General features: G+C 44.2%; 1 protein-coding gene across 1 annotated transcript in view; it reads left to right on the top strand.

Moving 5' to 3' along the window:
- The first annotated feature begins 8,134 nt into the window (after positions 1 to 8,134).
- Positions 8,135 to 24,208, top strand: part of LOC137416938 (E3 SUMO-protein ligase ZBED1) — a 38,621-nt gene continuing 22,547 nt past the window's right edge. Inside the window, exons 1-3 of the mRNA XM_068102639.2 lie at positions 8,135 to 8,177; positions 8,393 to 8,760; positions 21,947 to 22,061. Coding sequence (XP_067958740.2) covers positions 8,397 to 8,760; positions 21,947 to 22,061 — 479 coding nt within the window. The 5' untranslated portion in view covers positions 8,135 to 8,177; positions 8,393 to 8,396. The remainder of the gene's footprint in view (positions 8,178 to 8,392; positions 8,761 to 21,946; positions 22,062 to 24,208) is intronic.

Here is a 24,208-nt window from a genome sequence, read left to right as displayed (position 1 = left end):
ATGTCTAGACCTCAAGTCATGGTTAGCCCGACTAGATTCCCTCCCCCCCCCCCACCCCCCCCCCCTTCCTCAGACTTCCTTTTAAAAATTTATTTGTTTCACCTCGGCCCTACCTCCTTGCATAAATATTGGACAGTTCCTTCAATTCAAAATCGTTCGACTACACACAAAATCATTTTACATATACCTCACAAAAAAAAAAATCAAACTAAGTTTTGAAGCATTGTCATGATTTATTATTCAAGTTATTCAACCTACCAGTATTGGCTGCATTTTCTTCTCTCTTTTTCATGCTGCTTTGCACCCTGCTCACTCGTTTATCGGCAAATCGTGAATAACACACTTGATGAAACGCTGCATCATGCGGTATAGCTATAGCAGGTATTGTTACCATACTGTTGCCACGTTCGCCGAATTCGTCAGCGTGGTTCTTCACGAAATTTCTCGCAATTTCAGCTTGATCACCTTCTAAATTCTGCCACGTAAGAACAAATTGCAAATATCGCGGCCATGTTATATCACTAAAAGGTATTAAACTTGATCTTTTGGCCGGAGAAATGCACATATAACAGCGTTTCTCGCTCCCACCCTCGTCACCGTCGCTGCTACTGGAGGCCGCCATTTTGTTTACTCGCAGCCGGACGCCCAGACATCGTTCGTAGCGCGAATAAGCGCGATCCTCATTGGTCAATACATCGAAATGCGTTCGAGGCTAAACGGAGATTTTGGAAATAAAATTATACATTTCAACATTATATTACAGACTAACGTACCAGAATCTGACTTGTGAAAAGTCATGAACATTTTTTCTTAATTTTTTCTATATTATCATGCCAATTTGATGCCCACCCGAATTTCAGGTCACGAAATGAAATGAAAAATTGGAACACCTGGCAGTCTATTGGCGGGAATAATTGGTGGTAGGAATTGCCTCCGAATCTGTCGGTGGGAATAATAACCTTGACGTCACAAGTCGTTCCCGCCATTACGGCGAAGACAGAGATACCAAGTTCAGTTAAAGTTGTTGTCCGAAAGTGATACCAAAAATAGGATACCGTTTGTGAGAGTCGATATACACCCGTTTTCCTCAGGAGGGGCAGAAAGGGGAATGTCAATAACTCAATGTGGGCAACATAGATTACCGTAGATCTTCACTCAGTTCCGTAAGTAAAATTTGCCTTACTGATGTCAGAATTTCTCCAAATTTCTTTCAGTTTAATGTTAAACAGCATTTAAAGTTTGCGAGGGATGTTGCAGTAGCTCGTGGAAAGTGGGAGATGACGTCACTGCCGACGGAAAGTTGAAGACTGAAGAGGGAGAGGCGGCAAGGTGAGAGGGAGTGTGTGGAGGGCACTCTGCTGAATCAGTCAGCCACTCTCGAGGGTTTCCTTTGGAGACGGACCAGTGTGGACGTGGAAGGAAGCTGGTGGGAACTGACTGCATGGAGTAGGTAGCAGACGCGAGTCGCAGGGTAGGCCGCGTTGGGCTGAACAAGGCCAACGGTGCTTCCCACGCTTACTGGCATCGCGTGGACGACGGTGTGAAAGTAATACTTTCAGAGATTGACCTCAGGGCTCTCTTTTTCCACTCATTTGATTGGTCGATACAGCTGAAATCGATACATTCAGCTAATACCTTTCACAAGGACTACTTAATGGTTTTTCACCGAAGCATCCTCAGTCCCCAGGACAATAAGAACACGCCAATTTTATTTTGATTCAAGTTCAGATGCAGATGCAGCCTATCAGTAGGATACAGAACGCACGGGATTCCAACCAGGGAAGGGATGAAGGCAGCAAAAAAGCAAATGACGACTTCTGTCGTCTAGCCGGAAAGCTGGGAGCAACAATTCACATTTATTGCCGCATCTGATGCAATTTAAAGGCTCTAATGAAGTATTACTAGCACGTTACCTGTGCCGCACGGGATTTTAAATGGGGAAAAAATGAACGCGGCAAAAAAGCAAATGGCAACTTCTGTCGTCTAGCCGGAAAGCTGGGAGCAACAATTCACATTTATTGCCGCATCTGATACAATTTAAAGGCTCTAATGTAGTATTACTAGCAAGTTATTTGTGCCGCACGGGATTTTAAATGGGGAAAAAATGAACGCGGCAAAAAAGCAAATGACGACTTCTGTCGTCTAGCCGGAAAGCTGGGAGCAACAGTTCACATTTATTGCCACATCTGATGCAATTTAAAGGCTCTAATGTAGTATTACTAGCAAGTTACCTGTGCCGCACGGGATTTTAAATGGGGAAAAAATGAACGCGGCAAAAAAGCAAATGGCAACTTCTGTCATCGAGCCGGCAAGCTAGGAGCAACAATTCGCATTTATTGCTGCATCTGATTCAATTTAAAGGCTCTAATGTATTTCTAGCAAATTACTGGTACCCGTACAAGATTTTAAATGGGGAAGAAATGAAGGTGGCAAAAAAGCTATTGGCTACTTCTGTCATCGAGCTGGAAAGCTGGAAGCAACAATTCACATTTATTGCCACATCTGATTCAATTTAAAGGCTCCAATGTATTTCTAGGAAATTACTGGTGCCCGTACGGGATTTTAAATGGGGAAGAAATGAAGGCGGCAAAAAAAGCAAATCGCGACTTCTGTCATCGAGCCTGAAAGGTGGGAGGAACAATTCACATTTATTGCCGCATCTGAAGCAATCTAAAGGCTCTAATGTAGTATTACTAGCAAGTTACTCATGCCAACACAGGATTTTAAATGGGGAAAAAATGAAGGCGGCAAAAAAGCAAATGGAAACTTCTGTCACAGAGCCGGCAAGCTGGGAGCAACAATTCGCATTTATTGCCGCATCTGATTGAATTTAAAGGCTCTAATGTATTTCTAGCAAATTACTGGTACCCGTACAGGATTTTAAATGGGGAAGAAATTAAGGCGGCAAAAAAGGAAATGGTGACTTCTGTCATCAAGCCGGAAAGGTGGGAGGAACAATTCACATTTATTGCCACATCAGAAGCAATCTAAAGGCTCTAATGTAGTATTACTAGCAAATTACTGGTGCCCGTACGGCATTTTAAATGGGGAAGAAATTAAGGTGGCAAACAAGCAATTGGCGACTTCTGCCATCGAGCCGGAAAGGTGGGAGGAACAATTCACATTTATTGCCGCATTTGAAGTAATCTAAAGGCTCTAATATAGTATTACAAGCAAGTAACCTGACGCATGGGATTTGAAAAGTGAAAAAATGAAGGAGAAAAAAAAGCAAGACTTCGGTCTTCGAGCCGGCAAGCTGGAAGCAACAATTTGTATTTATTGCCGCATCGGGTGCAATTTGAAGGTTGTAATGTAGTATTACTAGCAAGTTACTCATGCCTACACGGGATTTTAAATGGGAAAGAATTGAAGGCGGCAAAAAAGTAAATGGCAACTTCTGTCATTGACTTGGCAAGCTGGGAGCAACAATTGGCATTTATTGCCGCATCTGATTGAATGTAAAGGCTCGAATGTAGTATTACTAGCAAGCTACCTGTGCCGCATGGGATTTTAAATGGGAAAAAAATGAAGGAGGCAAAAAAGCAAATGGCACCTTCTGTCATCGAGCTGGCAAGCTGGGAGCAACAATTCACATTTATAGCCGCATCTCATTCAATTTAAAGGCTCTAATGTGTTACAAGCAAATTACTGGTGCCTGTACGGGATTTTAAATGGGGAAGAAATCAAGGTGGCAAAAAAGCAAATGGCGACTTCTGTCATTGTGCCGGAAAAGTGGGAGCAACAATTTGCATTTATTGCGGCATCTGATTCAATTTAAAGGCTCTGATGTAGTATTACGAGCAAGTTACTCATGCCTACACGGGATTTTAAATGGGGAAGAAATCAAGGTGGCAAAAAAGCAAATGGTGCCTTCTATCATCAAGCTGGGAAGCTGGGAGCAAAAATTCGCATTTATTTCCGCATCTGATGCAATTTAAAGGCTCTAATGTAGTATTACTAGAAAGTTACTCATGCCGCATGGGATTATAAACGGGGAAGAAATGAAGGTGGCAAAAAAGCAAATGACGACTTCTGTCATCGAGCCGGATAGCCGGGAGCAAAAAGTCACATTTATTGCAGCATCTGATGCAATTTAAAGGCTCTAATGTAGTATTACTAGCAAGTACTGTTTGGTGCCCGTATGGGATTCTTAACTGGGAAGGGTGGAGAGGCCAAAAAAGCAAATGGTGACTTATGTCATTGAGCCTGCAAGCTGGGAGCAACAATTCGCATTTATTGCTGCATCTGGTGCATTTTAAAGGCTCTAATGTAGTAGTATTAGCAAGTTACTCATGCCTACACAGGATTTTAAATGGGAAAGAAATGAAGGCAGCAAAAAAAGCAAATGCCGACTTCTGTCATCGAGCCGGAAAGGTGGGAGCAACAATTCACATTTATTGCCGCATCTGAAGCAATCTATAGGCTCTAATGTAGTATTACGAGCAAGTTACCTGTGCCGCATGGGATTTTAAATGGGGAAGAAATTAAGGCGGCAAAAACGCTAATAGCGACCTCTGTCATCAAGCCGGTAAGCTGGGATCAACAATTCGCATTTATTGCCGCATCTGATGCAATGTAAAGGCTCTAGTGTAGTATTACTAGCAAATTACTGGTGCCCGTACGGCATTTTAAATGGGGAAGAAATGAAGGCGGCAAAAAAGCAAATGGAGACTTCTGTCGTCGAGCCAGAAAGCCGCAAGCAACAATTCATATTTAGTGCGGCATCTGATGCAATTTAAAGGCTCTAATGTAGTATCACTAGCAATTCACTCTTGCCGACACAGGATTTTAAATGGGAAATAAATTAAGGCAGCAAAAAAAGAAAATTCCGACTTCTGTCTTCGAGCCGGAAAGCTTGCAGCAACAATTCACAGTTATTGCCGCATCTGAAGCAATCTAAAGGCTCGAATGTAGTATTACGAGCAAGTTACCTGTGCTGCATGGATTTATAAATCGGGAAGAAATGAAGGTGGCAAAGAAGCAAATGGGGACTTCTGTCATCGAGCCGGCAAGCTAGGAGGAACAATTCGCATTTATTGCCGCATCTGATTCAATTTAAAGGCTCAAATGTATCACCAGCAAATTACTGATGCCTGTTCGGGAATGTAAATGCGGAAGAAATGAAGGCGGCAAAAAAGCAAATGGCGACTTCTGTCATCAAGCCGGCAAGCTGGGAGCAACAATTCGCCTTTATTGCCGCATCTGATGCAATGTATAGGCTCTAATGTGGTATTATAATAAAGTTACTCATGCCGCATGGGATTATAAATGGGGAAGAAATGAAGGTGGTAAAAAATCAAATGGCAACTTCTGTCATCAAGCTGGCAAGCTGGGAGCAAAAATTCGCATTTATTTCCACATCTGATGCAATTTAAAGGCTCTAATGTAGTATTACTAGAAAGTTACTCATGCCGCATGGGATTATAAATGGGGAAGAAATGAAGGTTGCAAAAAAGCAAATGGCGACTTCTGTCATCGAGCCGGAAAGCCGGGAGCAACAATTCACATTTATTGCAGCATCTGATGCAATTTAAAGGCTCTAATGTAGTATTACTCGCAAGATACTGGTTGGTGCCCGTATGGGATTCTTAACTGGGAAGGGTGGAGAGGCCAAAAAAGGAAATGGTGACTTATGTCATCGAGCCTGCAAGCTGGGAGCAACAATTCGCATTTATTGCTGCATCTGGTGCAATTTAAAGGCCCTAATGTAGTTTTATTAGCAAGTTACTCATGCCAACACGGGGTTTTAAATGGGAAAGAAATGAAGGCAGCAAAAAAAGCAAATGCCGACTTCTGTCATAGAGCCGGAAAGGTGGGAGCAACAATTCACATTTATTGCCGCATCTGAAGCAATTTAAAGGCCCTAATGTAGTATTACGAGCAAGTTACCTGTGCCGCATGGGATTATAAACGGGGAAGAAATGAAGGTGGCAAAGAAGCCAATGGGGACTTCTGTCATCAAGCCGGCAAGCTGGTAGCAACAATTCACATTTATTGCCGCATCTGATGCAATTTAAAGGCTCGAATGTAGTATTACTCGAAAGTTACTCATTCCGCATGGGATTATAAACGGGGAAGAAATGAAGGTGGCAAAAAAGCAAATGGTGACTTCTGTCATCGAGCCGGAAAGCCGGGCGCAACAATTCACATTTGTTGTGGCATCTGATGAAATTTAAAGGCTCTAATGTAGTATTACTATCAAGTTACTGGTTGGTGCCCATATGGGATTCTTAACTGGGAAGAATAGAGAAGTCAAAAAAAACAAATGGTGACTTCTGTCATCGAGCCTACAAGCTAGGAGGAACAATTCACATTTATCGCCGCATCTGATGCAACTTAAAGGCTCCAATGTATTACTAGCAAATTACTGGTGCCCGTATGGGATACTAGACTGGGAAGCGTGGAGAAGCCAAAAAAGCAAATTGCGACTTCTGTCATCAAGCCGGCAAGCTGGGAGCAACAATTCGCATTTATTGCCGCATCTGATTCAATTTAAAGGCTCAAATGTATTATCAGCAAATTACTGATGCCTGTACGGGATTATAAATGGGGAAGAAATGAAGGCGGCAAAGAAGCAAATGGGGACTTCTGTCATCGAGCCGGCAAGCTGGGAGCAACAATTCGCATTTATTGCAGCATCTGATTCAATTTAAAGGCTCAAATGTATTATCAGCAAATTACTGGTGCCTGTACGGGATTATAAATGGGGAAGAAATGAAGGTGGCAAAAAAGCAAATGGCGACTTCTCTCATCAAGCCGGCAAGCTGGGAGCAACAATTCACATTTATTGCTGCATCTGATGCAATTTAAAGGCTCTAATGTAGTATTACTCGAAAGTTACTCATGCCGCATGGGATTATAAACGGGGAAGAAATTAAGCTGGCAAAAAAGCAAATGGCGACTTCTGTCATCGAGCCAGAAAGCCGGGAGCAACAATTCATATTTATTGCGGCATCTGATGAAATTTAAAGGCTCTAATGTAGTATTACTATCAAGTTACTGGTTGGTGCCCATATGGGATTCTTAACTGGGAAGAATGGAGAAGTCAAAAAAACAAATGGTGACTTCTGTCATCGAGCCGGAAAGCCGGAAGAAACAATTCACATTTATTGCGGCATCTGATGCAATTTAAAGGCTCTAATGTAGTATTACTGGCAAGTTAATCATGCCTACACGGGATTTTAAATGGGAGAGAAATTAAGGCAGCAAAAATAGCAAATTCTGACTTCTGTCATCGAGCTGGAAAGCTGGGAGCAACAATTCACAGTTATTGCTGCATCTGAAGCAATCTCAAGGCTCTCATGTAGGATAATGAGCAAGTTACCTGTGCTGCATGGGATTATATATGGGGAAGAAATGAAGGTGGCAAAGAAGCAAATGGGGACTTCTGTCATCGAGCCGGCAAGCTCGGAGCAATAATTCACATTTATTGCCGCATCTGAAGCAATCTAAAGGCTCTAATGTAGCATTACGAGCAAGTTACCTGTGCCGCATGGGATTATAAACGGGGAAGAAATGAAGGTGGCAAAGAAGCAAATGGGGACTTCTGTCATCAAGCCGGCAAGCTGGTAGCAACAATTCACATTTATTGCCGCATCTGATGCAATTTAAAGGCTCTAATGTAGTATTACTCGAAAGTTACTCATGCCGCATGGGATTATAAACGGGGAAGAAATGAAGGTGGCAAAAAAGCAAATGGCGACTTCTGTCATCGAGCCAGAAAGCCGGGAGCAACAATTCACATTTATTGCGGCATCTGATGAAATTTAAAGGCTCTAATGTAGTATTACTATCAAGTTACTGGTTGGTGCCCATATGGGATTTTTAACTGGGAAGGGTGGAGAAGTCAAAAAAGCAAATGGTGACTTCTGTCATCGAGTCGGCAAGTTGGGAGTAACAATTTGCATTTTTTGCCGCATCTGATGCAATTTAAATGCCCTAAATCTAATGGCGGTGCGGTGCTCCATTTGAAACTATTTGTTGGTGTATGCAGATTTTTGATGCCAATGTTCCGTAATAAAAAATTGTATTGGTTTCAAAACCAGTGACAAATTGCAAATTAATAGCAGGAGGATTCCAGTGTGGTTGGTGTTTAAGATGACTGTGAAAAATGGAGAAGTGATGAAACAACAACAACAACAACAACAACAACCGGAAGCATAGAGATACTGGAAAAGGTAGGCTATATGTCATCTCTAAAAGTCGCTGTTCAGCAATGCAAGCACAGATGATTGAGAATATAAAGTAAAGTGAAAGTGTCCAAGATTTGGTGTGTATAAAAATGTATTTCAGATCTGAAAAACAGACTTGACCGAAAACTCGAAAAGTGACGGGCGCAGCACGCACGACTTATTTATTTATTTAGCTTGAATATCGGCGCGTGTTCCCGAAGGACAATGGAGTCCACGAGTGCTGGAGACAGCGGCATTGCCACCCCTGAGTGGCTGGAGAGCTGGGGCTTGACCGAGGAGTCTCTCCGAGCTGTGGTTACTGGTCTGGGGATCGAGATCTTCGGAGCTCTCTGTGCCCGAGCCGAGCCCGCTCCGGTGAGGGATCGACTCTGTTCATTGTCTACACGAGGGTTCACCTCCACCATGTACGCGGAGCTCTGTCGGTACATGGAGTCGTGTCGTGCGGGGAGAGCATCGCCACGGACCGTCGTGCCCGGATGTGCCAATGGGACGGAAGAACTTTCTGGATTCGTGCGGATGAAGATGGCACATGAGGACTGCTTTAGTCTCGAAGAGGGTGGAAGTAATGGTGAGTCGTGAGAACTACAGGCAAGTTGTTGAGTTTGTTATAAACTTGACACGTGTTACTTTAGCCCCGGCAGGTCAATTCCGAGGTCTCCCATGTCATGAACATTGAAATCTGTCGATATGGCTAAATAAAATAAAGCTACCAGTTGATCGTCCAGTTTCCTTTTTTTAAAGGTAGGAGGCCCTTCTTCTTTTATTATTTTATTTTTTTCAAAATCGCAGCCATGTACCCGACACGCCAGTTTTTTTTTTTTTTACTGCGCAGCCGATGGGGCAAAGCCGTCTTGAACAGTGTTTGTCTGTATGTATGTATATATGTCCCCTCAAACGTATACCAATCAGAGCTGAGGATCTGGTCACATGACAGTGTGATGCGATTACATCTGATGTCATTACGGCGGTAAGTCAGCTGACTCCGCACACTGCCATTTTGAATCCAATTTCTTTCATGCCGAACATATCGTCGAACCTGTCATATGTCACAATCTCCATGCTTTACCTTTACGTTTTTCATTCAGTGTGCAACACAAACAAACTGATTGTTAAAATGATCATCAAATATCGAAAGCATCGGCATTACGTCTCTTCCAACAAAACAGTGCACACCCAACCCTTGTGGGTTATATAGATTACAGTAGATCTTCCTTCGGTTCTGGAAGTAAAACTTACCTCATGGATGTCTGGATTCCTCCAAATTTCTTTGTTTAATGTTATAAACAGCATTAGCGACTGTTTAAAAAGCTAATCATGTGTGTTTGTGGTTTATAATATATGTTACAAGCCCAGCTACGCCGCTGTTAGACTTTCGGCCTTGTTATATCCCCTCCCCCCCCCCCCCCCCCCCAAATGACGTATCGTGTACCAGACTTGTCAGTATTCTGGCCCCAAACAAATATCATGACGTGGGTCACATACCCGACACGTAACCTACACACTCACGAGGCTATTAAAAATAGAATCCACAGTTCTAAACGAATATATTAAATTAGCGAGGGTGGGAGGCCGGGCGCAAGCAGACAATGTGTAAACGGCGAATGCTAATCGATGAACCAATGAATTCCACATTATTGCGCCACCTTCAGTTGAACATCAGGCATGGACAGCCTGTTCGTGAATGGCTTTGATAAAGAATGCCGAATGGCAAACAAACCAATAAATTCTACATTTCTGTGACACCTTCAGTTGAACATCAAGCATGGACAGCCTGTTCGTGAATGACTTTGATAAAGAATGCCGAATGGCAAACAAACCAATAAATTCTACATTTCTGTGACACCTTCAGTTGAACATCAGGCATGGACAGCCAGTTCGTGAATGACTTGGTTACAACAACAACAACAACGGGCATTTTAAGGCCATTTTCCCTGCAAGAGCGGGGGTTAGCCTTGCGGTCCCCATGACAATCTTCTCCATTTTGCCCTATTTTCTGCATCTCCCCTTGTTAACCCCCTTGCACACATTTCTTCTTCGACCATCTTTAGCCAAGTCTTTCTCGGTCTTCCCCATCCTCTACTTCCTTCCATATTCATTTCCATCACTCTTCTCAACCAGTCACTTTCATCCTTCCTCAACACATGACCAAACCATCTCAACTTATTTCTCTTCACAGCATCCATCACAGGCTCTATTCCCATCATCTTTCGCAATTCATCATTTGTCTTCGTCTCTCTCAACGATACTCCACACATCCACCGAACCATTCGCATTTCCAACTTTCCAGCCTTCGTTGCTGTTCTACGTTCATTACCCATGTCTCACTCCCATAAATCATAACACTTCTCACACATGCAGCATACACCTTTCCCTTCAGCTTCAACGACACTCCCCTCCTCGTCAGCACGCCACTCAGTTCCCGAAACTTCTTCCATGCATATCTCACTCGAGCAACCGTTGCCGAGTCTGATCCACCTTCTCCATTTAGCATGTCTCCTAGGTAACAAAATGTTTTCACACCTTCCAGCTTCACGCCATCTCCAAGATCCAACTCAACATTTCCTCCATCTGCAGCTCCCTCTGTGCACACCTTACACTTGAATGTCGCTGCCACACTGGTTAATGACCCTCTCAAACCACTACATTTTTGATGAACCCACTCAGCGCACATTGTACATTGAATGGAATTCACTCCGACACCCTTCCTGCACACAGCACACGGCCACTTCCCAGTTCCTTCCACCTCACGACATGCTTTACCACTTGCCATCACCTTCGTTTTTCCGATATTCACCTTCAGACCTTTTGTCTCCTTACATTCCTTCCACTTGTTCATCTTCTCCTTCAGTCCATCCATACTTTCCGCAATCAACACCAGATCATCTGCATACAACAACTCCCACGGTAAACCCTCCTTTACATTCTGAGCCAGCACCTCCATCACAGCTACAAATAGTAGTGGACTTAGTACTGACCCCTGATGCACTCCCATCTTCACCTCAAACTCACCACTGTTCCCGTCCTTTGTCCTTACAGCTGTACGCGCTCTTTTGTACATTGCCATCACTACTCTGATCAACCATTCCTCCACTCCTAACTTCCTCAATGCCCATGTCACTACTTCACGTGGAACCCAATCGAATGCTTTCTCCAGATCAACAAACCCAAGAAACAACTTCTTCCTCTTCTCCATATACTTCTCCTGCAACTGCCTCGCAATAAAAAGCGCGTATGTCGTTCCTCTTCCTGGCATAAATCCAAACTGCATTTCCTCGATCTTCACCTTCTTCCTTATCCTCCTCTCCAACACCCTTTCCAATACCTTCATTCCATGCTCCAATAACTTTATCGCTCGATATGAGCCACAGTCCAGAGGGTCACCTTTCCCCTTGTATAGAGGGACGAGGGTACTCAGTTCACAAGCCACTGGAATGCGGCCCTCTTTCACCACCAGATTACAGATCTGTCATTCTCTTCACACCCCAACTTCCTGCTGCCTTCAACATATCTCCCAAAACACCCGGCGGCCCTCCCGCTTTTCTACTCTTCATTGCTTTTATCGCTTCCTCAACTTCCTTCTCAGTTATCTTTTCTGCCGGTCCAAAAACTGGGTTACTCTATGTTGCCGTCCCATTCATTCTCTGCATTCAACAGCATTTCCATATACCTCTTCCATCTTCCTTTAATTCCATCTGGGTCCATAACGATTTGTCCCACTTCATCCTTCAAGCAACTCACCCCCCATCACATCACACCTCTCTTTCGCTATCTGCTTTGCAATCCTGAATACCGCTCTCTGACCCTCTTCCGGATCTGGACGTGAACCAAAATCTAATCGGCTTGATCTTATCACCTAAACCAACTCGCCCACCTTGTTTTGTCACAAGTCATCCACAACCTTTTGAGATGCCATACTCTATATCGTTTTTGGCCCTATCGCTGTGGTTTTTTTTTTTGTTTGTTTTTTGTATACATAATCGAGGCTCGTGAAAGAGCTAACATTTATCGCACAAACAAATCAAACAGACAAACAAACAAAATATATAAAAAGGGGAGCGGTAGACAAGATGGGGAGAGAACGGGAACCACATAAACACAACATTTGTGAGGGACATCGGGAATGTGTGGGAGATAGAGGGCTTGGGGGGAGGCGGCGTGGGAAGGGGGGGAGGTGGGTGGGGATGGGGTAAGTATCAACAAAAGGACACCAAGGACTTCCAGGAAAGAAGTTGGTATTTCAAAAAAGAGGATTTGGGGTGAAATTAGCGGGGGTAGAAAAGATCAAGGTTTTGGATGGGGGAAGATAAGAGATTGTGGTGAACAGCTGTTTTAAAGACCTGGAGGGAGGAGTGGGATTGAAGGGAGTGGGGGAGTTTGTTCCAGAGGCGGGAGAAAAGAGGAATGAAAGAGTGAAGGTGAGCAGAGAGTCTTGATTTTGGCAGTTTAACCATAAGAGGGTTGCAGGCAGATCTTGTGCTACATTTAGGAATATTTGGGGGACAGAGCCCAGAGAGAGCTGGAGGAGCAAGGCCGGAGAGGAGTTGGTAGAAGACAGAAAGACCACCAACCTGCCTGTGGTGAGTAAGTGAAAGGCCCTCGGAGGTAGCTTCATCACAGGAGATTCCAATGATTCTGAACGCTTTGGTTTCAACAGCGTGAAGACGAGCTAGGTGTGAGGCAGGAGCACCAGCCCAGAGGGGAGAGCAGTATTCCATTGAGCTGCGGATGAAAGCCTTGTATGTGGTGAGGAGCTCAGGTGTGCCAAGGAAGGACTTCGCACGACGGAGGATGCCCAGTCGGCGACTGGCTTTGGAGGCCAGATTTGAAATGTGGTTTTCCCAGGAAAGATCATGGCAGATAGTGAGGCCCAAAAGCCAAAGTAAAGAATCAATTAGTTTTTTTTAAATCTCGGATATGGGTCCGTCTTCAGATCTACACCAAAATCGAATGAATTTGTCCTTGTGACACACCCAATCTATCCACCAAGTTTCATCCGAATCCGTTCATAGCTTTTTCAGATATCATGCTATAAATTGTTTTTACCTCGATCACTCAATGGTGAAGAAGCACTTAAAAATGATCTGATCTGGATTCGGATCTTCACAAAAATTTAATCCATTCGTCCTTGCCACACACCCAACTTGTCATACAAGTTTCATCCAAATTCATCCATAACTTTTTGAGGTATTATGCTATATATCGTTTTTGCCCAGATCTCTCTCAATGGTGAAGAATCACTTGAAAGTATCCAGATCCAGATCTGAATCTTCACCAAAATCTAATCACTTCATCCTTGTGACATACCCAACCTCTAAATCATCCAAGCTCATTTGGTTTACCTGCTGTCAGTTTTCACGAAACACATCACCTGTGGTTTAACTTGTCAAATGAGGATTTCTCAACGAGATGGTATTTATCTGACCCAACCAACTATCTACTTGTGTTGATGCCACAGTACAGCATCGGAGCAATCTTTACCACTATACAGCACTAGCTGGGTACTCAATCTTACTATAATTCACCAAATGTCTGTCTGTCTGTCCGTTCGAAGGTACCGTAAAAACTGCTGAACCGATCGCAAAGATATTTTGTGTGGGTAATCCTGGGATCTCCAGGAGTAAAATAGGCTGTTTAGTTTTCCCAATTTCAGCTTTGGTCTCCAGCATTCTCAGGTTTGGACTCCCGCATAACATTCGCGTTCACATAACGCTCATTGTGACGTCTTCTTACGTCGAGCAACGGTACCCGCCCTATGGGCGGGGCTTCAATTGGGAGGGCCAAATGAAAAGGCTAAATATCGGAAATTGAAGGCTTTTTTTCTTTGAAACGATTTATATAAACATCCGTTAAATCTCGATCGGTGTGAACACGATTATCGATCACGATCACGATCATCCCGATCATAGTGTATTGATCACGATTTGAAACACGATGGAATAATATTTACCGACATGAACAGTGATGTGGCTTTTATTGAAATTCTAAAGATACTGTTTAGATTTTGATGATTTGCGTGTGATATGATTCAACGGATGTCGGATGTTTATATGAATCATTTAAAATAAAATATAAACCCTTCAATTTCTGATATTTTGCCATTGCCATATGCAGATTCGCCACGGTCCCACGATCGATGTTTCCATACGTGAACGTACCCGTTTGTTTGCGAACAGGTACGTTTTTCATGGAAGTCCTTCACGAACTTGCTGTCCATGTCTGACGTGCGACTGAAGGTGCTTTTTTTTTTTTTTTTTTTTTTTTGTATACAAGATCGAGGCTCGTGAAAGAGCGAACATTAATCACACAGAAAGACAAACCGACACATAAAACATATAACATCGGGAGCGGTAGACAGGATGGGGAGAGAGGGGGAAGGACACAAACACAACATTTGAGAGCAGGGACCGAGAGACATGGAGACATCGAGAGATCTGAGAGAGGGCGAGGGCTTTGGGGGGGGGCATGGGAAGGGGGCGGTGGGAGAGGTATAAAACATATGGACACTGCCAGGACTTCCAGGAAAGAAGTTGGAATTTCAAACAAGGTGGATCTGGGGTGAATTAGCGGGGGTAGAAAAGATCAAGGTTTTGGATGGGGGAAGATAAGAGATGGTGGTGAACAGCTGTTTTAAAGACCTGGAGGGAGGAGTGGGATTGAAGGGAGTGAGGGAGTTTGTTCCAGAGGCGGGAGAAAAGAGGAATGAAAGAGTGAAGGTGAGCAGAGAGCCGAGATTTCGGCAGTTTAACCATCAGAGGGTTGCTGGCAGATCTTGTGCGACCTGTAGGAATATTTGGGGGACAGAGCACAGAGAGAGAGCTGGGGGTGCAAGGCCGGAGAGGAGTCGGTAGAAGACAGAAAGACCACCTACCTGCCTGCGGTGAGTGAGTGAAAGGCCCTCAGAGATAGCTTCATCACGGGAGATTCCAATAATTCTGAAAGCTTTGGTTTCAACAGCGTGAAGCCGAGCTAGGTGTGAGGCACGAGCACCGGCCCATAGGGGAGAACAGTATTCCATTGAGCTGCGGATGAAAGCCTTGTATGTGGTGAGGAGCTCAGGTGTGCCGAGGAAGGACTTCGCACGACGGAGGATGCCCAGTCGGCGACTGGCTTTGGAGGCCAGCTTGGAAATGTGGTTTTCCCAAGAAAGATCATGGCAGATAGTGAGACCCAAAAGCTTGAGCGACAGAATTTCTTGGAGAGGATTGTTGAGAAAGTAGATGGGAGGGTTGTCCAGTCCATCTTTTCGGAGAGACATAGTAAGAGTGTGAGATTTGTCAGGATTGAAAGACATGTTCCACTTGTTTGACCAGTCTGTGATTTTGTCCAAGTCTTCAGAGAGTGAGGAGGCTGCAGACTGCCGATCTGAGGGAAGAGGAATGGAGCGGCAGAGAGTGGAGTCATCAGCAAAGAGATAGAGAGGATTTTCAAGAGAGTCAGAGAGATCATTGATGAAGACCAGAAAAAGCACGGGGCCCAGAACACTGCCTTGGGGAACTCCAGCCTGAACAGGAAGAGGAGATGAGAGAAACCCATTCAGGGCCACACGTTGATGACGACTAGAGAGGAAGTCCGCCAGCCATGCGTGGAGATTTCCATGGATACCAAAGGAGGAGAGTTTGGTGAGCAGAGCGGGGTGCCAGACCGTGTCGAAGGCACGTGATATGTCGAGGGAGACAGCTCTAATTTCCTGTTTGGCATTGAGGACCTCCATCCATTGTTGAGACAGCAGAAGCAGCATGTCCAGAGTAGAGTGACCTGGTCTGAAACCAAATTGATGATCAGAGATCAAGCCATTGGAGAAGAGGAAAGATTTCATATCCGAAGCAATGATGGATTCCATGACTTTGCTGATAATTGGGAGAAGGCTCATTGGTCTGTAGTTGCTAGGATCTGTTTTTGCACCTTTTTTGTGCAAAGCGGTGATGTTGGCTGATTTCCAAGCAGATGGCAGTTGACCTTGAGCAAAAGAGAGGGTGAAGAGAACAGAGAGAGGGTGAGATAGAGCGGCAGAGCAGGATTTTAGGACCCGTGGGCTGATGCCGTCGGGTCCAGTTGCAGAATCAGAGTTGAGGGTTGACAGAAACTTTTCCACCTTGTCAGGAGGAAAGGACACGGAGTCCAGGAGCAGCAGGGTACGACTGGGTATGGTGGGTACAGAGAGGGATGGGTTTGGGACACAAGATTTAGAGGCAAACACAGAGTTGAGGCATTCAGCTTTTTCACGTGCGGAGTCAGCTGTGTAGCCGTTTGAGGTAAGTGAGGGGATGGAGGGGGAACAAACACCAGAAACGGATTTGACCAGACGCCACCAGGATTTGGAAGAGGGAGACAGATAAGAGAGTTCGGTCTTGAGAACGGAGAGATATTGTTTCCTGGCTCTCCTGAGGGTGGACACACACTTGTTTCGGGCTTTGTGAAAGGAAATGAGATTTCCTTCCGTTGGATTTGCTTTCCAGGAGACGAAGGCAAGTTGTTTCTGGGCAACAGCCTCACCACAAGATTCCGTGTACCATGGACGGGAGGAAGGGTATGACAACTGAAGACGAGATGGGATAAATCTGTGCATGAGAGAGAGAAATTTACTTTGGAAGAATTCCCAGGATGAGTTGATGTCAGAGGTGGTAGAGATGGGAGACCAGTCCAGATGATTGATGGCTGCTTGAAGACCGTACCAGTTGGCCTGAGTGAAATGCCAGACTCGTCGACGCTGAGCAGGCTCCCTGAGGATGGTCAGAGAGATGTCCACTTTAACAAGGACATGATCAGATGATCCGATTGGAGCAGAAGAAGAGCAGCAGACATTTTCAGGGAAGTTAGACATAACCAAGTCCAGAAGAGAAGATGTTCCGTTGACTGAGATCCGGGTCGGGAAATTGACAGATTGTGTCATTCCCAGTGAGTCGCAGAAGTCCTTTGCTGAGGAGCCATGGCTGGTGAGAGAGGTACCCACACCCAGCCAACTGGCATGATGACAGTTGAAATCTGCTACAAGAATGCGTAATTTATTGGTTTCATGCTTTAGCATTCACCGTATCTGCATTGCCTGTTTGCTTTTGGCCTCCCACCCTTGTGTAGCACGGGTATTTCTCTCGTCATATCTAATAGCAAAATAGTTTTTGCCAACTGATTTTCATTTGGCATGAGGTCGAAGGTAAATCACATTGAGCCCATCACTAATTAATAGGTGATAAATTTTGCAAACTGATACAATTCAAAGCCAATATCCAAGGATTTTTTTTTTAAACTGTCGGACAACTTACGTAAAGGATAATATCTAAACAAGAAGACGTCATGCAGAGCACAATACAACAGCAAACAACAACAGGCATTTTAAGGCCATTTCCCCTGCTAGAGTGGGGGTTACCCTTGCGGGACCCATGACAATCTTCTCCATTTTGCCCTATTTTCTGCATCTCCCCTTGTTCACCCCCTTGCCCGCATTTCTTCTTCCACCACCTTTAGCCAAGTCTTCCTCGGTCTTCCCAGTCCTCTACTTCCTTCTACATTCATTTCCATCATTCTTCTCAACCAGTCACTTTCATCCTTCCTCAACACATGACCAAACCATCTCAACCTGTTTCTCTTCACAGCATCCATCACAGGCTCTATTCCCATCATCTTTCACAATTCATCATTTGGCTTCCTCTCTCTCAACGATACTCCACACATCCACCGAACCATTCGTGTTTCCACCCTTTCCAGCCTTCGTTGTTGCTCTACGTTAATTACCCATGTCTCGCTCCCATAAATCATAACACTTCTCACACGTGCAGCATACACCTTTCCCTTCAACCCTTTTCTGTTTTTATCCCTTTTATCTTTATAAATATTAAAAAAAATTTTTTTTTCCCTTTTATCTGTTTTATATTTTTAGCGTATGTTTCCCTTTTCCACCAACAACGCAGAGCACAATACTTGCAAAATTCCCCATCCCCCCCCCCCCCCCCCCCCCCCACCAAAAAAGGTTGCCATTGATCCATCAAATTGTCCATTTAATCAAGATTAAAAATGACGATCTTCATCAAAGCTCAGTACAGGTCAATAGGATGAAAAGTGACGATTTTTCAGATGAAAATTGATGATTTTAGAAGTTTGACCCAGAGTTTACATTTGACATTTTGACCTCAAAAAGAGTTGGTTTCCCTATTTAGTGACAACATACAAATGCTGTTCACTTTTCAAATCAATTGGATGAAAAAAATGCCGATTTTAGAAACTCTACCTCCAGATGACCTTAGACCTCAAAATCTATAGGCTTCTCAATTGTGACGACCTCTACAACTTGGTGGTCTTTTGGGGGGTTTTTTTGATACAAGATCGAGGCTCGTGTAAGAGCTAACATCAATCACCAAAAAAAAAACAGACACACAAAACATACAATAAAGGGAGCAGGAGACAAGATGGGGAGAGAGAGGGAAGCACGCAAGTACAACAGCAGCGAACAGGGACAACGGAAGATCTGTGGGTGGGAGAGGGCTTGTGGAGAGGAGGCATGGGAAGGCGGGGGGTGGGGGGTGGGGGGAGGGGAAGTATAAAACACATGGACACTGCTAGAACTTCCAGGAAAGAAGGAAGTCGGTACATTTCAAAAAAAAAGTGGATTTGGGGTGAATTAACGGTGGTAGAAGAGATCAAGGTTTTGTATGGGGGAACATAAGAGATGGTGGTGAACAGCTGTTTTAAAGGCCTGGAAGTTTCATGATTATCGGTTTAGAATTGTGACCTGTAGGCGCGGTGACAAACAGACAGACAAACAAATGAAAAATCACTCCGAGAGCGACACTTGGCAAAACAGAACAAAGTAGAATGGCACTCAGTGGAGCATCCTTTTGACCTCTAAAATAATTAGTGGTTGAATTCAGTGACCTGATATGCAAATCGTCTTCAAAGTTTAAGTTAATCGGATGAAAATTGACAATTTTAGAAATTTGGCCTGTGTTGACCTCAAACATCATTACCTCCGCCACCAAAGGTGGATGGAGGTTATGTTTTCACCCCTGTCTGTTTGTTTGTTTGTTTGTGAAATATCTCAAAGTTGTGGATAGATTTGGACGAAACTTGGTGGACCAGTTGTGTGTGTGACAAGGAAGAATCGATTCGATTTTGGTGATCTGAATATGGATTCGGATATGAGAATTATTTAATTTTTGAAGTGATTCTTTACCACTGAGTGACAGGGCTAGATCCAACATATAGCTGGATATTTCAAAACGTTATGGATGGATTTGGACGAAACTTGGTGGACCGGTTGTGTGTGTGACAAGGAAGAATCGATTCAATTTTGTTGAAGATCCGGATCCGGATCCAGCTCGTGTAATTTTTTAAGTGATTCTTCACCATTGAGTGATATGGCCAACCAGCTGGAGGTATGCTCTCTACTGAGTGCCGTTCTAGTTGGTGGTTGAATTCATTTAGATGATATGAAAATCCTATTCAAATTTCATGTCAATCAGATGAAAACTGAGGATTTTAGCAATTTGAAAAGGTTGTTGACTTTTTGGCCTATGCTGACCTTTTGACCTCAAAATAAATAGGATTCTGTCAGACCACCAACCCTACAAATTGGTGAAGTTTCGTGAATATCGGTTTAAAATTGTTAGTCAGGGCCCTTAGGGATATTTTGGTTCAAATTCTTCCAAAAGCATCAAATTTGGCGCAGATGTTGCCCATGCCATACTCTTTCGATTTTTGATGGGCGCCAAGGACGGTATGATCCGGGGACCATACCGGTCCATCCCGCCATGTCACCTGACCTATGACGTCATAATTAGGATATGCATCCAATCACATGGCGTACTATAAGTGGTCAAAGTTCAAAATGAATCGATCGAAAAATGAAGGCAGGGATCCATTTTTAAGGTTTTCATAAAATCCAATATGGCCGCCAGGTCACATGACCTATGACGTCATATTTATGACATGTATACAATCATGTATACATGAACCCGGATCATGATCGCACAAAAATTAAACACAAGGATATGGCATACAGTTCATAAAACATCAAAATCCGTGCCTTTGTAATTAGACTGATGAACTGCATATGCCTGAAAATTAGGAAATAGACATGTAAATATTTCCTCTAATTGTCAAAAATAAGGTCAGAGTTCGATTACCCAACCCAGAAACATAAAATGGTGAACCTCGCGTAAATCTTGACAAAAAACTCAAAACCGACATGTTTGACTCAAAAATGACCTTTAAGATGACCTTGAGGGTTGACCTTGACCTCGAATCATCAAAATAACATGATAATTGGATTCCTCGACCTCGAAAACCCCTGAAAAGTGGTATCGTACATGATTCCAACCCTTTTGGTTATTTAACTGATTTTCCTCTAATCCGGGTGGCGGCCATTTAGTATTTCGCCAATATGGGGCCCCCGGGGGGGGGGGGGGGCGCCCGTCTTGGCGCCCGTCAAAAATCGAAAGAGTATGGCATTTTTTTTTTCTATACTGAATCGAGGCTCGTGAAAGAGCTGACAACCGCGAGGGAAAGACAGCACATGGGGACCACGAGGGAAAGACAAAGACAGCACATGGGGACCACGAGGGAAAGACAAAGACAACACATGGGGACCACGAGGGAAAGACAAAGACAGCACATGTGGACCGCGAGGGAAAGACAAAAACAGCACATGGGGACCACGAGGGAAAGACAAAGACAGCACATGGGGACCACGAGGGAAAGACAAAAACAGCACATGGGGACCGCGAGGGAAAGACAAAAACAGCACATGGGGACGGCGAGGGAAAGACAAAGACAGCACAAGGGGACCACGAGGGAAAGACAAAGACAGCACATGGGGACCACGAGGGAAAGACAAAGACAGCACATGGGGACCACGAGGGAAAGACAAAGACAGCACATGTGGACCGCGAGGGAAAGACAAAAACAGCACATGGGGACCACGAGGGAAAGACAAAGACAGCACATGGGGACCACGAGGGAAAGACAAAGACAGCACATGGGGACCGCGAGGGAAAGACAAAAACAGCACATGGGGACCGCGAGGGAAAGACAAAGACAGCACATGGGGACCACGAGGGAAAGACAAAGACAGCACATGGGGACCACGAGGGAAAGACAAAGACAGCACATGGGGACCACGAGGGAAAGACAAAGACAGCACATGTGGACCGCGAGGGAAAGACAAAAACAGCACATGGGGACCGCGAGGGAAAGATATTAGAGGCTTTACGAACAATCATGTTGGCCAAATTTGGCATGGGCAACATCTGGGCCAAATTTGGTGCTTTTGGAAGAATTTGAACCAAACGGCCCCAAAATATCCCTAAGGGCCCTGACTATGTGACCTGTAGGCAAGTATAAGTGAGCGGACAGACAAATACACAAACCGGAGTGATCAACGTATTTGTCCAAAAAAATTCTTTTTCCCAAGTAATAACAAACTCAATCGACCAATGTTCTTGAAAGATCTTCGATTTTGCAAGTAATAAAGTGCTTCCTCACTCTGCTCACAGTAGGTCACATGACCCAATGCAATGGAGCTTGCACTCCTAATGGTTGCTCGGCAACACTAATAATATGCACTTTGTCCGCCCTGCAATATTTGCATTGGAACTTCTGAAAGACAGTTAAAGGTTAAAGACAGTGAGTCGGAAGAATTACAAACCACATTGCTTTTGCATATCAATGCACAATCACGATATTGTCTTATTTCATATGCTTGAAACATACCTTTTTGAGGTTCTTTCCAATGCATGACTTTCCGTTGTGAATGTTCTTCACAGTGGACCAGAAGAGGATCATTGGGAAGTTCGTCTGCACTTCGTGCGTTCGCAGCTACACCACGAAGGCTACTTTGAAGATGCACATGAAGCAGCACCGACCAGTTTCAATTGACAAGTACAAATGCATCTTTGTTGTTGTTGTGGTACACATTATAAAAGGATGTTTGTGACATAGACTCAAATCCACGAAATATAGCAGCAGTGTCTCTTTCAATGGATTGTCCTCTATCAGAAAACCATAAAAATTGCATTTTTATGGTACAGTGCATTTGCACTGTACCACTATGGTACAGTGCAAAAATTGCTACAGTGCATTCAGAAAGTATTCAGACCCCTTCACTTTTTTCACATTTTGTTATGTTGCAGCCTTATGCTGAAATCGTTTAAATTCATTTTTCCCCTCATCAATCTACACTCAATACCCCATAATGACAAAGAGAAAACAGGATTTTAGAAAGTTTTGCAATTTTATTAAAAAGAAAAAACTGAAATATCACATTGACATAAGTATTCAGACCCTTTGCTATGACACTTGAAATTTAGCTCAGGTGCCTCCCATTTCTCTTGATCATCTTTGAGATGTTTCCACACCTTGATTGGAGTCCAGCTGTGGTAAATCCAATTGATTGGACATGATTTGGAAAGGCACACACCTGTCTATATAAGGTCTCACAGCTGACAATGCATATCAGAGCAAAATCCAAGCCATGAGGACGAAGGAACTGCCTGCAGAGCTCAGAGACAGGATTGTGTCGAGGCACAGACCTGGGGAGCCTACAAAAAAAATCTCTGCTACATTGAAGGTTCCCAAGAGCACAGTGGCCTCCATAATTATTAAATGGAAGAAGTTTGGAACAACCGGGACTCTTCCTTGAGCTGGCCGCCCGGCCAAACTGAGCAATCAGGGGAGAAGGGCCTTGGTAAGAGAGGTGACCAAAAACCCGATGGTCACTCAGGCTGAGCTCCAGAGATCCTGTGTGGAGACGGGAGAAACTTCCAGAAGGACAGCCATCACTGCAACACTCCACCGATCTCGGCTTTATGGCAGAGTGACCAGACGGAAGCTTCTCCTCAGTGAAAGACACATGTGAGCCCGCTTGGAGTTTGCAAAAAAGCACCTAAAGGACTCTCAGACTGTGAGAAACAAGATTCTGTGGTCTGATGAAACCAAGATTTAACTGTATGCCTCAATTCTAAGCATCATGTCTGGAGGAAACCAGGCACTGCTCATCACCTGCCCAATACCATCCCAACGGTAAAGCTTGGTGGTGGCAGCATCATGCTGTGGGGGTGTTTTTTAGCAGCAGGGACTGGGGGACTGGTCAGGGTTGAGGGAACAATGAACGGAGCAAAGTACAGAGATATCCTCAATGAAAACCTGAAACAGAGCGCTCAGGACCTCGGACTGGGCCGAAGGTTCACCTTCCAACAGGACAATGACCCTAAGCACACAGCCAAGACAACGCAGGAGTGGCTTGGGGACAACTCTGTGATGGTCCTTGAGTGGCCCAGCCAGAGCCCTGACTTGAACCCAATCGAACATCTCTGGAGAGACCTGAAAATGGCTGTCCACCGACGGTCCCCATCCAACCTGACAGAGCTTGAGAAGATCTGCAGAGAAGAATGGCAGAAAATCCCCAAATCCAGGTGTGCAAAGCTTGTCGCGTCATACCCAAGAAGAGTCGAGGTTGTAATCGCTGCCAAAGGTGCTTCAACGAAGTACTGAGTTAAGGGTCTGAATACTTATGTCAATGTGATGTTTCAGTTTTTAATAAATTTGCAAAAGTTTCTAAAATCCTGTTTTCTCTTTGTCATTATGGGGTATTGAGTGTAGATTGATGAGGGAAAAATGAATTTAAACGATTTCAGCATGAGGCTGCAACATAACAAAATGTGAAAAAAGTGAAGGGGTCTGAATACTTTCTGAATGCACTGTATATACTCGCACAGTTGGCATGAACTTTTTTTATTTTTGAATTGATTCTTCACCATTGGGAAATAGGCCCAAAAGCGATTATACAGTATAATATTTCGAAAAGTTGTGGATGGATTATGACTAAATGTGGTGAATGAGGTGGATAGGACTGTTCAGTATGCGATCTACTGAGTGCCGTTCTAGTTACGCTAGCCGCTTGCGCTCGTGAAGCGAAATGCGGGGTTAAGTGATTGGGTGCATACGTTAGGGTGACACTTATTTTCGAAGCTTTAAAACTTCTATCTCTCACCCCTCAATTCAGTTAAGTTTGGTGTAAAAAAAAACAA

Source organism: Myxine glutinosa, chromosome 1 (assembly GCF_964187855.1).
Source record: "Myxine glutinosa chromosome 1, kmMyxGlut1.1, whole genome shotgun sequence".
Classification (NCBI taxonomy): domain Eukaryota; kingdom Metazoa; phylum Chordata; class Myxini; order Myxiniformes; family Myxinidae; genus Myxine; species Myxine glutinosa.
The sequence above is the reverse complement of the archived record's forward strand: the minus strand, read 5'-3'. Positions and strand labels throughout refer to the sequence as shown.